The 14,929-nt window shown below is 46.2% G+C and overlaps 1 protein-coding gene across 2 annotated transcripts in view; it reads left to right on the top strand.

The window, feature by feature from the left end:
- The window catches only part of mef2aa (myocyte enhancer factor 2aa), a 79,555-nt gene that overhangs the window by 55,185 nt on the left and 9,441 nt on the right, over window positions 1-14,929 (top strand). For both annotated transcript variants that reach the window (XM_080002229.1, XM_080002228.1), the window contains exons 5-7: window positions 2,346-2,480; window positions 3,944-4,154; window positions 13,035-13,222. In XM_080002229.1, coding sequence (XP_079858355.1) covers window positions 2,346-2,480; window positions 3,944-4,154; window positions 13,035-13,222 — 534 coding nt within the window. The remainder of the gene's footprint in view (window positions 1-2,345; window positions 2,481-3,943; window positions 4,155-13,034; window positions 13,223-14,929) is intronic.

Raw genomic sequence — 14,929 nt, 5'->3', positions numbered from 1 at the left:
ACGCCCTAAATGTGAAAAAATAAAATAAAAAAAAAGGACCCATCTGTTTCTATTGACACCAGCCGCTCACAGGTCTTCCAAAAAGCAAGTGAAGTGCTGCAGAGGAAATGCGAGTCACACTGAGGTTTTACGTGCGAATCGGCCGAGTTAGACACATTATCCTAACACGAGAGACCTCACCCAACTGTCAGGTACCTTTCGGGGAAGATGCAGCAGCAGCCTTAAAACACGCACGCACGCACATACGCACACGCACACACACACACACACACACACACACACACACACACACACACACACTAAACAAACTCCACAGAGCTGGTGGGATGATGAAGACAAGACAACGGAGGCGAGGTCTCATTAGTGTGTGTGGGGTTCGTCTCCTCTGGCTCCGCCCCTGACCCCGGCATCCGCGGGGGTCCGCGACCTCTTCCTGTAGAGACAGAAAAGCCACAGACAGGGGCCAGCTCTGCTTCCGCCAGGAGCCGAGTGGAGGGAACCCGGCGAGCCGCCACATAAATCATGTTCTGAACCCCTGCACCGCCTTGATATCACGTGCTGTCACATGCTGTCAGCGAGTCTTGTTAACGCCGCTATTCAGAGCTCTAATGAGGAGTGGAAGCACCGGCCTCAGAGGGAGTGGGAGCGGAGGAGAATGGAGAGAGAGAGAGGGAGAGAGAACAGCACTGCGTTCATTTTAGTTGTAGAGGATGTTGTTGTTTTTTTCTTTTTTTTGATATGTGACAACACACTCCTTTTCTTTTCCTTTTTTTGGGATAATACCACAACACAGCAAACCCCCGCTCTTGTTGCTCTCGTAATAATTGCTCCATTTCATGCTCAAATAAGCACCCTTGACCACATGTGATAATCCATTTTATTTCCAACATGAATTAATTTTGATAAGATCCCATGAGTGACAACCATGCAGAATTAAAAGAGCCGGGGACGCTCTAAAGTGCTCCCGCCGTGGGATCCTCTTACGCCGCCGCGCTTTCCAGCCGGGTGGCTTATGATAACTGAAATATAATGAAAAATGCAAACACACTGCTGGCAAGCAAGCAGGGAGCAGGACGGAGGAGAGGGGAAGAACAAAGATGGAGGGAGGGAGGGCGTAGCAGGGAGGGATGAAGAGGGACTGAGAGAGGGAGAAAGGATGGAGAGGAGAAGCTCTTTGGTTTCTCTTGAAGGTTGAGAGGGGGAGCCTTTATCGCAGTGTTTGATGTCAGACTGCAGCGGTGCAGGACGAACAAAACCTTGTCCAACTTTTGACTGTACTTACTGTATGGTCTTTCTGAGAATTGAAACGCCGTCACTTCATAACTTTACCCATCCTACATTTTGTTCCGACTCTTGACTTTGAAATAATGACTTGTGGATAAGAGGTAGAAATTGGCTGTTTTGGCTCTTTTTTTTTTTTTTTAATGGCGCCCCTTAGATACGCTCATTTACATCCGGCTAAACAGATCACAGCATCACGCTCATGTTGGGAAGCAATGTCCACATTTGGAAGTTATCAAGAGCGGTTCTCGGATAAAACCATCGAAAACATAATAAAAGTCATTCACAAAAAAAATGTTGCCTTTCAGATCACAGCATTGCATTAAGAAGCCACGCCAATATTAGGAAGCCCTGCCCATATTAGGAAGTCATGACCCCCTTAGGAAGCCCTGCACATATTAAGAAACCCCGCCCACCCACTCTCAGTTCTTGAAATAATTGAGAGTCGTTATAGGATGAAACGAGCGAAAACATAATAAAAGTCATTCCAAGAAAGAGTGTTGCTAATCAGATCAGAGCGTTGCACTTGGAAGCCACACCCATATTAGGAAGCCCCGCCCACCCGCCCGCTGTGCTGCGCTTGCTTAACATGAACCTTTTCAAGTTTGTAGCTGTCACTCAGTGCTCAGCTCATGTATACTGATGATGGTGAGACCACGATCACTCACTTCTCGAGGCGACTGAGGGTCATAATGGATAAGACTGTATATGTGATAAAATAAAAGTCATAAAAAAAACGTTTCTGAATGTTTTAAAATGCCTTGTTAGACATGAAAAGTGAGGAGTGATGTATGATGCCGGCCGCCTGTCAGCGCTACTTCTCGTAAACTGTTTTTGTTGTCAACTTTCTCAATTTTATTTCAGAAATTGAGAAACAAAGGCCATAATGACTGTGCTAGTCCCGATCCCGATGACTGTTTTGGGCAAAGCCCCCTCATGGACGACCATTTCGGCAAACTAAGCGAAGAGAGTGGTTTAATGTACAAGCGCAGCGGTGTAAGTACTTCCCTTTGGCCTCGGCTGTTTTGTGTTGATTCCTGTCTTTATGTTGATGTTCACTGCAGGCGCTAAACAAGAAAGAACACAGAGGCTGTGATAGCCCGGACCCCGATGCCTCATATGTCCTCACTCCCCACACTGAAGAAAAGTATAAAAAAATTAATGAGGAGTTTGATAATATGATGAGAAATCATAAAATCGTAAGTACTGTCAATGCACCGTTTCTGCTTGGCTTTTTTTGGCACAAAAAATAAATTTCACTCTCCTTTCGTTTAACTTTTTTTTGTTTTTTCGTGACGCCACCCTTGAATCCCTGTCGTCAACCCTCCAGAACCGCTGGGGATTTGTGTCGCTGCCCCTCCTCCGTTTTTTTTTGGAGGTTTTTTTTTTTTGTTTGTTTGTTTTTTTTCCACTTTTTCTCACGCCAACCCTGGTAAAGTCACATTGCAGCGATAGGCGGAATCCTGCAGACGACGAAAGATCGTATCAGAGTTTCGCAGAATTGAAGAATCTGACCAACAAAGGCCAAACTGATCTTGATTCAGCAATTTAATTGATCTGATTTATCAATTAGGTGTTTGTTTTTTGCTTCCATAAATACCTAAAAATTTCCTTCTTCAATTTCCTTTTTAAATTGAATAATAGGAATTGATAAAAAAAAAAAGGAAAGGTTTATGTTTGGTTGGTTTTTTAATGCCCTGCTTCAGTTTTCGTATTATCTCTCACGCTTTAATCCCCGAGTATCTTCTTATCTCCCCTCTCCTACACGGAGGGGTTATCCAATTGGTTTCACTCTTGGAAAAATACCTCAAATCTATTGTGTTCTTATCACGGGTGACAACTCTCGGTATCGCGCGAGGACGTCATGATCGGCAAAGATTTTTCTCCCCCTCTTCTATATTCTGGAACGAAAATGATTTTTTTATTTTATTTTTTACCAAACTAACTTCAACACTAACTTCCATCATCACTGGGCAAAGCGGTGGTTTAATGTGCTCGCCAGGACTCGTCGCTCTCACTGCAGCTTTGTATAGTCAGCACTGTCTGGGTGTGGATTCATGGGAGTGAAGGAAAAAATATATAAATAAATCACACACACACACACACACGCACGCACGCACGCACGCACACACACACACACACAAACGATATGTGTAGTGCTGACTATTGCAATGCACAAGTGAACACTTGAGTGCATGTTGTTTCAGTGACTACTCTGGTCCAGCCTGTATATTCAAATCGTATTATTCCTGCTGTATTTGTTTTTCCCTCCTATATCATTTCTTCACAGCTTAAATTACAGTGCATTGCAAATCACAAGGACACTAACAGTTGAAGTTGAAAACACGTTTTTGTTGTAATATAATGGATTTCAGGAGCATGACAGTGTGAATTTTATTCAGTGTATTTCTACCTCACCGGGCGGGGGGCACTCTATTAATTCTAACCAAACCAAACCCGCTGTGTTCACGGATCCTCAGATAACCTTCCTTCAAACCCTGCATCAGACTTCTAATTCTGTGTGTGTGTGTGTGTCTGTGTGTGTGAATGTGTGTGTGTTTGTATGTCTTTGAATGTGTGTGTGTGTGTGTGTGTTTGTGTGTGTGTGTGTGTGTGTGTGCGCATCCACACCCCGCACCCCCCCGCCCCCTCTCCCCTGTAGCCTTCAGCGTTGCCTCAGCAGAACTTCTCCATGCACGTGGCCGTGCCCGTGTCCAACCCCAACGCCATGTACCAGCCGGGGGGGGCCGCAGCGGTGGCCGCAGCCTCCCTCAGCGACAGTGGCATGCTGCCCCCCCCCCAGGCCTCCTCCCTGCACCGGGGCATTGGCTCCAGCGGCGCCGCCCAGAGGTCCACCAGCGCAAGCAATGCAGGTCAGTGGGCCACGCCGCCATTTCCATGTCTCCGGTGGTGGAGGGCTGTGGGTGGTGGTTTATTTATTTATTGATTAATTGATTGATTGACGGATTTATTCTTATTTATCTTTATTCATTCATTTATTTATATATATATATATATATATATATATATATATATTTTAACAGAGGTGGGGTGCACGCTTCCTGCTATATGTCCAGATCTTTCTATTATTCTGAGCCTTCCCTTGCATTAACAGCTAAGAAAGAAAATGCATTTATGGAGCAATTGAAGTTTTTGAGTCTGTTTATATCCAGGGGGTGGGGGGGTTTATTTTTTATTGGCAGTTCCAATCGGATCTCAGGACAAATGTGACCTACCACGTACTTTGGGCTCACATTTCGAAATTTGACGTTTTCAATTTTTCACATAATATGAAAGTTTAGAATCTGAGCTTCAAAACAAGTTATCACTTGTAGGAATCAAGCAAATATTTTGGAAGCTATGTATACTATATACTACTATATAGTATATACTATATATACTATAGATTAAGGTTTTGCAAACAGAAGTTGTGAGAAATCAGGCTTTAAAGTTTTTGGAAGCATTTCCTTGCTTTTGCAGCACAAAATACACTTTTAGAAACACAATTTGTGCTTTAAGTGGTTACGTTTGGATAGTGCTGTACTCCTTCAATGACATGATGTTGAATGTTCCCGCGGTGCGTTTCGGCCCAGGGCCAGGAAATGAGGGGAGGGCAAAAACAGCGTCGTTTGGCGTGTATATTATTTCAGTTTCAGAGTCCCAACAAAAGTGTGGCACATGGGCCAAAAGGGAAAAGAAAGGTTCGCTGGCAAACCAACATCGGAGTCCTCAGGTGTTACGTATGTATTAACACCTGTTAATATCGATACGTATATGGATTAACACGGCGTCTCTGCCACGCACCCATCTCCCTACTGGAAAAACAGAGACCAAATCATTTCCTGGCCTGGGATCGGACGAATCAGGGGAGCTCCTCCCTTGATTCGGCACATCCCCAGCAGCTGAGCAGCCCCTGGATGGGAGCCTGCACCACCCCTCCACCGTCGCACGTGGGCCGGGGTGCTGACAGGCTCCCCACAGAGAGCTGCTTTTAACCTGACAAACGCTGGCACGGCTCTGACCACTGGGCCGCATCTGCAGCAGCCTGTGGAGTTAGGTCGGTCAAGGGTGTCAAGTCAGTGCTGAAAATTCCGGCACAACCCTCCCTGAGTGTCCGGCCCCAAGAGCTGCTTTACCTCCTTCTTAGTCTTGGGTCTCGGCGTGCTCGCAACCGCAGCGGTCCACCTTGGGTCGGAGCAGGCCACCACCCAAGTGGTACCGTACCTCCCTCCGCCCAACCGCACACTTCTTCTGCTTAGTTTGGGTTGGGGAGGCGTTCTCCGGACCCGTTCCATAACCGCCCTCCGGACGGCAGCGTAGCTCGTCCATTGCTCCAATGGTAGGGCATGCGCCGCCGGCTGAGCTTCCCCCGAGAGGAGGGGAACGAGCCGCCACGTCTGTTCATAGTTTGTGAGGAACGCCTGGGGATCGTCCTCCCCAGTCTTCTAGCGGGGGGGATGTTTCCTGCCTTGCTCTTAGGTCCAGGACGTACTGGACCTCCTTTTTACTGGTGCCAGGACCTTCCTCCGGGTTTTCCTCAACCAGGGCCTGCGCCCCACGAGGTCACCTGACGAACAGTAGCTCGAAGGGCTGTTGTCGTGGACGAACTTCTGGGTCACGCTTCTCAACGTTTTGTCGAAGCGCTCGAACAGACCGTCACTCTGCGGGGGGTAGACGCCCCCTGCAGAGTGACGCTTCCGCGATATAATTGAGAGCGTCTGCCGCTCTCTTCTCATAATGAATGAAGACATTTCTTGCTTCCTGTGTTTGTTTGTTGTTGCTGCGTTACAACGTTGCTTAGGAAGTGACGTCAGCTCTTCTTCTTCGTGCCCTTTGAGGTGGCGTCGGCAACGTTTTTGAACCGGTGTTGTCCGGGTTCATCTCTGACATTATTCCATCAAGACCGTTTCATATTCACGTCGAAGGATGATCGTGATCTGCGTGCTTGCATCCAAAAGGACCGTAGGATCGCCGTTTGCGCGGTTTTGCGAGTTCGGCGAGTTGGTGAGTACTGCTGAATATTAACAATATTAAGAAATTAAACTCAGTTCTGAAAATACGAGCGAGATAGACTTGAGGAATATAAATCTGCTACGATCTAATTTTGGACAAAAAAACTGAATTTACGAAGTTTTTCACGTCAAAAAAGTGAATAGGCTTCCCAGAAATGCGCCGGGTCATCATGTGGTGGGTCCCATATTTTCCTGGGTCCAGCCGGTTCGGGTCCGAATGTTGTAACGCATGAAGACTTTTAGTGAATAGTAACTAGTCACATGTAATCTATTACACACTTAAGTAATCTTTTGATCATACTGCGCTTTTATTGGAGGGATTTTTGCAAACAATGGGTCCCATTCACTGGAAAGGGGCCATCAGATTTGGCGGTAAAGTGTACTTAAGAATGTTTCCACCGACATCGCCACGTTGTTTGTCCTTTCACGGAATCATAATTGGGTTTGAGTTTGGAAACATGGGGGTGGGCTGAGCGCTGCGGCTTCTGCTTAAAACGTCAAACTCTTCCTCTGATTCCAGTGGAGCCGAAAAACCTCACATCATCGACAGCACGCGTCAGTACATTTGTCGGCCTAATAGGCGACTGATTGTAACCATATTACCAAAGCTCGTTCAAAGTGATTAATGATGAAATGTAAAGGACCCGAGAGCACCCTGTCGAACCCAGCAGCAATGGCTGTAATTGCTTTTATTGGAGCACTTGGCTAATTGTGAAATGGGTCTGAGTGCGTCTTCAGGGACATGGGGATATGTTCGCTGAGAGCCATTCTCCTCTCTTCTCTTCTTGGCTCCTTTCAGCGTTGGTTTATTTGTGAATGACCCTTAAATCTGCATGTCTTTTATGGCGGCGGCCGGGAGACCACTTATGCAAATCAACGTGAACAGGCACTCACGTCTAATTTATGAACAGTTTGTTTATCAACTGGTACGTTAGAAGCTCACGCAAAAGTCGAGGCGCTCTGCGTGGATCTCTCGTCACACGTTGAATTTCCTTTGGCTCTCGTGAAGAACGGAGGAAGAAAGGGTTTTGTCTTTTTTTCGGTCAGGCTACAAGTTTCAGCGTAAACCAACAGTTACTGCTGAGTGAAGGTGTCCACATTGGATACTGTTTCTGCCTTTGTCGCCTGTTTTAAAAACACACAGCTTGAGCGATTTCAATCAATATATTCTTAGTCTTACTTGAGCTATTCTTTTGAGTTACTTTTATTTATTGATACCATTTTGATGTTACTTTTTACTTTTAAAATAATTTTTGAGTGCTCTACCCACAGCGGCTGAATAGCATCTAGGGTGGCATTCCAAACAGAGTAATTCTAATCAGTTTGATTAGAATAAATAATGATGCTTGACATCATCAGATGCATATTGAATCATCAGTCATAAATAATGAAAAAGCTCAGAAAAAATATATTTTTTTCCAGAGATGCACTTGATGTGTAGGATCTGAGGTTGTGTTAACACCTCCTAGGCGTTCTTGTGTGAGGCGAGTCGCATTCTTCACACCTCACAGAATACCTACTATCACCTTCTAATGTGCAATGTGAGAAGAATGATGTCAGCCTGCAGAAGTTCAAGCATCCGTAACATGGCACGAACTGGAGGACTTCTGCAAGATCAAATATATGCAGTAGCTGAAGTGGCTGAATAATATTCAGCACGGTGGAAATTGTCAAAACCATTGTGTTGGCTGCTGGACTAGGACGCTATGGGTGGCCTTTCCACTGAGAGAAGGAAAGGTGAGCGAACTGCTTATTACTAACTGCTTATATTATATGAAGCCAACGAGTGTCATGCTGAAGACAGTTTGATATCCTCCTTCTATCACAAACTGTAGGGAAATCGTCCCTGTTTCCACACATGCGCATTACAGGACTGGAACAATTCTCGCTTTCTTGTGCAGTAAACACAGATCTGAACTAATCTAAACGATCATGTCCGATCCTGTGTCTCTGTCACATGGCCTCGCCTCTTGGCAGCAGGTTGCAGATGGTTAATCGTATCACTCTGTGCATCTCATTGGGTGGCATGCTGGATCCCACTGAGCGCTGCGTGCCAAGTGGCAGCGGGCTCCAGCCCAGTGGGCAAAGTCCTCCAGGAAAGCTTCATTAGCGCTCTGTACTTCTGTCCAACAGGCCCCCTGCTTAGCGCACGAGCTGGACGCCCGCATGTCCGTCTGTGGTGGTCGGCCGGCATCTCTTCACGGCGGCCGTTGGGTTGTAGCTGTGTCTTTTTGTCCAACTTCCTTTTTCATTGCATGCGTTGGGGAACGAGCGCGTCCTGCCTCTCAGCGTTTGGTTCATAGAAGGCAAGGGTTAGGGTTAGGGTTAGGGTTAGGGTTGAACGCAACATTTCCTCTATAAGCCGGTAACCTCGATCCAGCCGCGCCCACCCCCACCCCACCCTCAACCCCCCGCTCCCCTTTCCTCCAGGTCCTCCAGTTTCCTTCCCTCTATTGACAGGTGCATCTGTTTCGGCGAGTACCCCTCAAGCCCTTATAAGGCTGCACAGGGTCTGCAAGATGCCTAGACCAGCATAACCCCGGAGGCATTCGAGCCATGACATCCCTCTAAGTCCTCTGCACACAATGACCGGACAGCCTGTCATGTCTGCTATGCGCTCTGTGAGCGGTGGGGACAGGTGGACTTTAACCCTTTCCTTGTCCTTCTCCGCCAACCGCAGCCAATTAGGAATCACAAAATGGAAATGCGGCGCTGTCCATGAAGATATTCTTGCTCCGATATTGAGTTTACAGGGGTGTTTGTCGAGGCGGTAATTAACGAGCGTGAAGGGTGACTTTGGGTTGACCTTGGTGTATCTGGGGTAGGTTCTAGGTTCTGGGGCCGTTGGGGTTGGACCCGTGGCATCGCTGGGACGCTCTGCCAGGCGGTGTCGCGGGCTGGCATGGGGCGAGCACACCGCAGCTGTTGTTTGCACCAACTGGTGCGGAGCGGCGGTACTTTGGGGAGAGGCAGAAAGTCCTTTCCACTCCTCTCCTCGTCCTGTCAGATGACCATTTGTGACATAGCTCTGATTCCTCACGAGCAGCCACTACGGCCAGAGTGGAGCGGAGACCTTTCCAAGGCACGGGGGGCGAGGGGTGTGTCCCGCGTCTCGGGGTGTCGATTTTATTACTCTCTGGCCGTTCAGCGGCAGTAACGGTAAGGAGGGTAGATCTGGATCATCCATCTGAAACCAAAAAATCAAAAACTAATTTTGCAATTTTCAGTGAAGGAGGAAAGGCTTTTCTATGTTCTTTCCATGTGACTGCTTGGTCACTGTTATAGAAAGCTGTAAAACATTAGGAAAACTGAAAATACCTTTTTTTACCATCAACATATTGAAAAGTCTAATTTTTCTTGGTTCCCCCAGTGCAATTCTACTTTTTATATATTTTGGTTCCATTTTAGTTTATTCTGCACAGTTATAATCCTGTACATTTGTTTTGTTTATTCTTTGTCTATTGTTGATTCCTACATGATGTGTAGTAGAAGGTCCTCAGAGCCAAAGTCTTACCTGAACAGCCTATGAGGGAAAATCTATTTTGCTAATAATAATATTTCAATGCTCCTGTCACAACAATAGATTTTTAGGGGACTATCAGGGGGGAAATACTATTGATGTGTCCGCCATTCTCTGCATTATGTTTCCAGGCTGAGGTGCCTTCTGAGTTTCCGGAGTCAAAACAATGGATCTGGTCCGCGGTGCATATGGGTCTATTATTAGCCGATGGCTCCTTCAGAGCTCCCCGATCCGCAGCCATTACTCTCTTCTCCGTCGTGGAGACGTGTTTTCTGTCTTTCGCCCAAAACTCACTTTGGCCCCGTTGGCCGGGGCCAATCGGTGTCGGCGGCGTGCTGAGAAACGCGCTTAATTAACTGACAAGTTGTTGCTTTTTCCCCCTTTGACTTCAAAGGGAAGCGGAAAGTGGTTGGAATGATGGAGACAGGCTGTTGCGTCACGCTGGCCCTGGAGCTGTGTAAATGATTGAAGACAAAGAATCTATTTTGTTTACCGATGCACTGCGGCACGGCTCGTGGATATCAATATAGGACAAGTATAACTGACAATGCTCACACACACACACACACACACACGCACGCACACACACACACACACACACACACACACACACACACACACATGCACCCTGCTTCTTTTACTCATCTTTAGCTTTATCTTTCTGGTTCACTGTTAGGTTTATTTCATTAGTTATTGTATATGAACAATTTATTCATGTTTATTTTATTTTCCTGTAATATTTATTTCATCATTTACATCCCATATATTTCCATATTATTTTTAGATTTTTATTGGCTTGCTTTTTCTATCTGTCTGTCTGTCTGTCTGTCTCTGTCTGTCTGTCTGTCTGACTGTCTGTCTATCAAAAAAGCTCTGGCTCAGAATATGTATGTTTGGTTTCCTTCCATGGAGTTATTTGAATGTTATTTTTATTTGTTTTTATAAATATATAAAGGAGTTTGTAAATGAATGTGTTTAAAAGGTGGTGTTGACTTTGTGTCTCACAAGCAGCTCCACACTTCTTCCTCGCTCTTACCTTTCCTCCGTTATTAAAAAAGCAGCTAGTTCCTTTCCTTTCACGTTAGTTTGGTCCTGTTGGTTTAGCTTTTTAATTGAATTGACGATAGTTTGAAAATACAGTGTGTTCTTATCTGATTCCCAACCAATATGATATGCTGATATGCATCCAATTTAGATTTTTGACTCTATTTTATGATGCTTTGTCCATCTGATCCAACCAGTGTTATTATGTTTTCTCAACCTCGACCTTCCATGCGGCCTCGCTGTCATGCATGAAATTGCATTTGCAGAAACATTGCATTCCGATTGTAAGACATCTCCAGTGCCTTTTAATCAGATCTGCTGTTTTGATAGTGCTGGGTATTTACTCTGGTAATTGTGTAAATATGGTGTGTGATCAAAGCAACCTTGGGGCCGGTGTATCCATGTGTGTGTGTGTGTGTTGATTCAGCTGCAGCTCTGTTGTAGCTCTCATAACTGTATATTTGACCGTGTATTGTTGTGGCCCTTATCTACTGTCGCTGGGGTTATTGTTCCATTCTGTGTCGGTGCGAGGGCCTCCTCGTTTCACCCGCTTGCTTTTGTTTCATCGCAATACACGGAAAACAATGGAGGAGTCGGCTACTTGTTGAAGTGTCACTGATCCGACGATGCCGTAGTCGATAGCGCCCATTCTTGTTCTTCAATGTAAGGAACACACTACATGGTTCACAGTAGGTGACCGTGGGGTCCCTGAAAGTATTGCTCTTGGCACGGTGTGCCGGTGGGTCATCTCCCGATGAGGGTCCTTTCTGTGTGGAGTTTGCAGGTTCTCCCTGTGCTCACATGGGGCTCCTCCATGTAACATCAGTATGGACCCCAAAAACCCTTAAAACATGCAGAACATCATCGCCTGACCAGCGATGAACATTTGAACGTGGTCCTTGGGCACTGCCCACTGCTCCTGGCTTCTCCCCGGAGGAGGGACAAGCCAGGATGGGATAAGATCAGAGAATGAGTTTCACCGGCCACCATTTGAAAGCACGTGTTGGTCGCTGTCGCCACATGAATATTTATTTTCTCATATTAACCCCCTCTGTCGCTATTCAGTGGAGAAAACCAGTAAGCTTCTATATAATATTCTGATAGCTCAAACTTGATTTGCCTTTCAAATAAGCAACAAAAAACAACAACAAAATTTTTTTTAATTTTTTTTAAATATTACTCAAATTAAAATGTCATGGAAAAACTTGTCTTCGCTTTTCTTAAAAAATCGAAACATACTTGTAAAATGAAATAAAGTACTATTTCGGCAACAACAGCACTTAATTCTTTACTAAGGACCAGATGCTCTCTCTCTCCCTTGCTCTCTCTCTCTCTCCCTCGCTCTCTCTCTCCCTCGCTGTCTCTCTTGCTCTCTGTATATACAGAGAGGACTGTTGTAACGACTATATATCAGCATTTGGTTTTCATAACTTGGTCCTACACTAACAATATGAAGCCTCCTGCATGAAAGCAGTGAATGAATCTGGGTGGTTCTGACGTCGGGGGTATGATGATGAAGGTATATAACTGATTAAAAGTAAATCACATTAAAAGAGATGAAGTAATAAGGGGAGAAAAGCTTAATCTTGTTGTTTTCATTGCCACTGTTTGTTCAATTTGGGTAAAAAAAAAAAAAAAAAGCTGCCAAAAAAGACCCCCAGAAATAGCCTCAACAATGTCTTTAATGCAGTCACAGTACATTGGTTAAGTGAATTGCTCCAGATCCCAAGATGCAGGGAACTGACTTTGGTGTAATCATTCACAGTAAAAAAAAAATAAAAATTAAAGGCTCATCAATTTTTGAAATGGACATTTTATTTTTGTAAATGCGAGGGATAATTATCTGAGTCTATTAAAACTTCCCAGAGGGTTGGAAACACTTAGCGCTGCGTGCCACAGCAAGAAGAAAATAAAAAAAACAAAAGCCCACACACACACACGCGCACGCACACACACACACACACACACACACACACACGCGCACGCACGCACGCATGCACGCACGCACGCACGCACGCACGCACGCACGCACGCACGCACACACACACACACACACGCACGCACACACACAAAACCCAAAACATCACAGCGAGCTAAATGTTTGGCTGATGAGTCGGAATGTTGTCAGTCACAGTCGCTAGTTTGACGACGTGTTTTCTGTGTTTCTGTCTCTGTAGGGAACGGTTTCGTCAACCCCCGGGGTTCCCCGGGGCTCCTGGCCACGCCCAGCGGCAACGGCCTGGGTAAGGTGATGCCCACCAAGTCCCCGCCGCCCCCCGGGGGAGGAAGCATGGGCATGGTGTGCCGTAAGCCAGACCTCAGGGTGGTCATCCCCCCGTCCAGCAAAGGGATGATGCCCCCGCTGGTGAGTATGTGATACTGCTGCACACCAGCACACTAGTACAGTGGGGGGCTAAAGTAGGGGCCTGGGGGCAAAGGGGGATCTGTGGATAAAGGGGTACCTGGGGGGGTAAAGGGGTACCTGGGGGGGGGTAAAGGGGTACCTGGGGGGGGGTAAAGGGGTACCTGGGAGGTAAATGGGGGACCTGGGAGGTGAAGGTTGGACTTTTCCATCTCATATTTTCAGATTTGAGTATTTTTTCTTCCTTCCCATCACAAACCCCACTATTTGCTGTAATTAGCGCCGACACCTCCGTGCTACTGTGAGCCCCCCCCCCCAAAAACAAAAACGCCCAGCAGCCAAGGAGGATTGCGTCCTAAAATCTCCCTCAATTATTCATATTAGAATGAGGCCCTCTCTAATTATAATAATTAAGGTGCAGAGAGCTCTGACCACAGTCGGCACCTTAGGCTACACCGCAACTCCAAAAAGGGCCATAAATCATCATCACCACCACCACCACCACCACCAACGCCGTCAGGCACAAACATAAAGAGGGGACTTTCTTGGACTTTCTTGGACTTTCTTGGAATATGACTGTTATTTGCGGCCGCTGCTCGGCCTGATGAATAAGGCCTGTTTTGGGAGTAAACCCCCGGTTTACTGAAAGACAGGCGGCGGGGTGAGGAGCGCATCAGGGAGGAAGTGAGCGTCGGAGGGGAAAGAGCCGGCGTTCCAGATGGGTCCGGGGCTGCGGTGGCAGGTCTGCAGGCAGCGCCGTCATTAGGCCATAATGGTATTAAATTAATCACATCTCGGCGTGACAGAGGAGGGATGAGGACTTAATCAGGGGCCCAGGGTGTGAGCCAGATAATATCTTGTCGCCCTTGTCGTGTCTTCCCGCCGCCATTGATTGAGTGCGGGCATTAAGGCGGCCGCGGCCCCGGCGTGGGCTCAGCGCGTCCCACGGCTCCCGGAAAAAAAAAAAAAAATCCAGAAATCGAGTTTTAGCGTCCCTCCCTCTACGGCGGAGCTCATGTAGTGCGTGAGGTGGACTGTGCGGTCGCTGCTCGTTCTGATCCACACTCCTCCCAAATGTGTATTTGTACCGGTTGAGGCTTATTGTATTTTATTTATTTATAATTTTTTTGCCCGGTCAGATTCCATTAAGTTGATTTGATGGATTGGCAGTAGATTGCCGAAACGGGTGTGGCCCGAGCCTGAAAAGGTTAAGCACGTTATCAAATTGAGGTCAAGTTCATTTCTAACTGCGGTTTCAGGCCTTGGCTCATTGTCTCTCACACCTTCAGGCGTCGGCGCTGAACCAGGACGTCAGAAGAGCTGTTTGTTTTTCCTAATTCGGTGTGATAAAGTCTGTGAATCAGAATGTGAATCTGATTCACAGACTTTATCACACCGAATTAGGAAAAATTCTGTAATGGTCATAGTGACTTACAGTACATAGTGCAAATAGACACGTAGTATAAACAAGGAAAATAACAATAAAACAATAAAAACAGTCAATGAAATGTGCTCCATGAGGAGGGCTAAGAGGCATAAGGATGTAAAATGTAAATATGAAAATAGTTGGTTTTTCTGAACATGAACAACAACAGCAACAACAACAACGTACAACAGTATGGGACATGGCTAATAACGGATGTCTTATTACAGTTATTACAGTGTTTTTACACATTTATTGCAAAATGTTAGTTAGTGAGTGTGAGTGAG

Source organism: Zeus faber, assembly GCF_960531495.2.
Source record: "Zeus faber genome assembly, chromosome: 6".
In the NCBI taxonomy this organism is placed as follows: Eukaryota; Metazoa; Chordata; class Actinopteri; order Zeiformes; family Zeidae; genus Zeus; species Zeus faber.
This window is presented reverse-complemented; position numbering and strand designations above follow the sequence as displayed.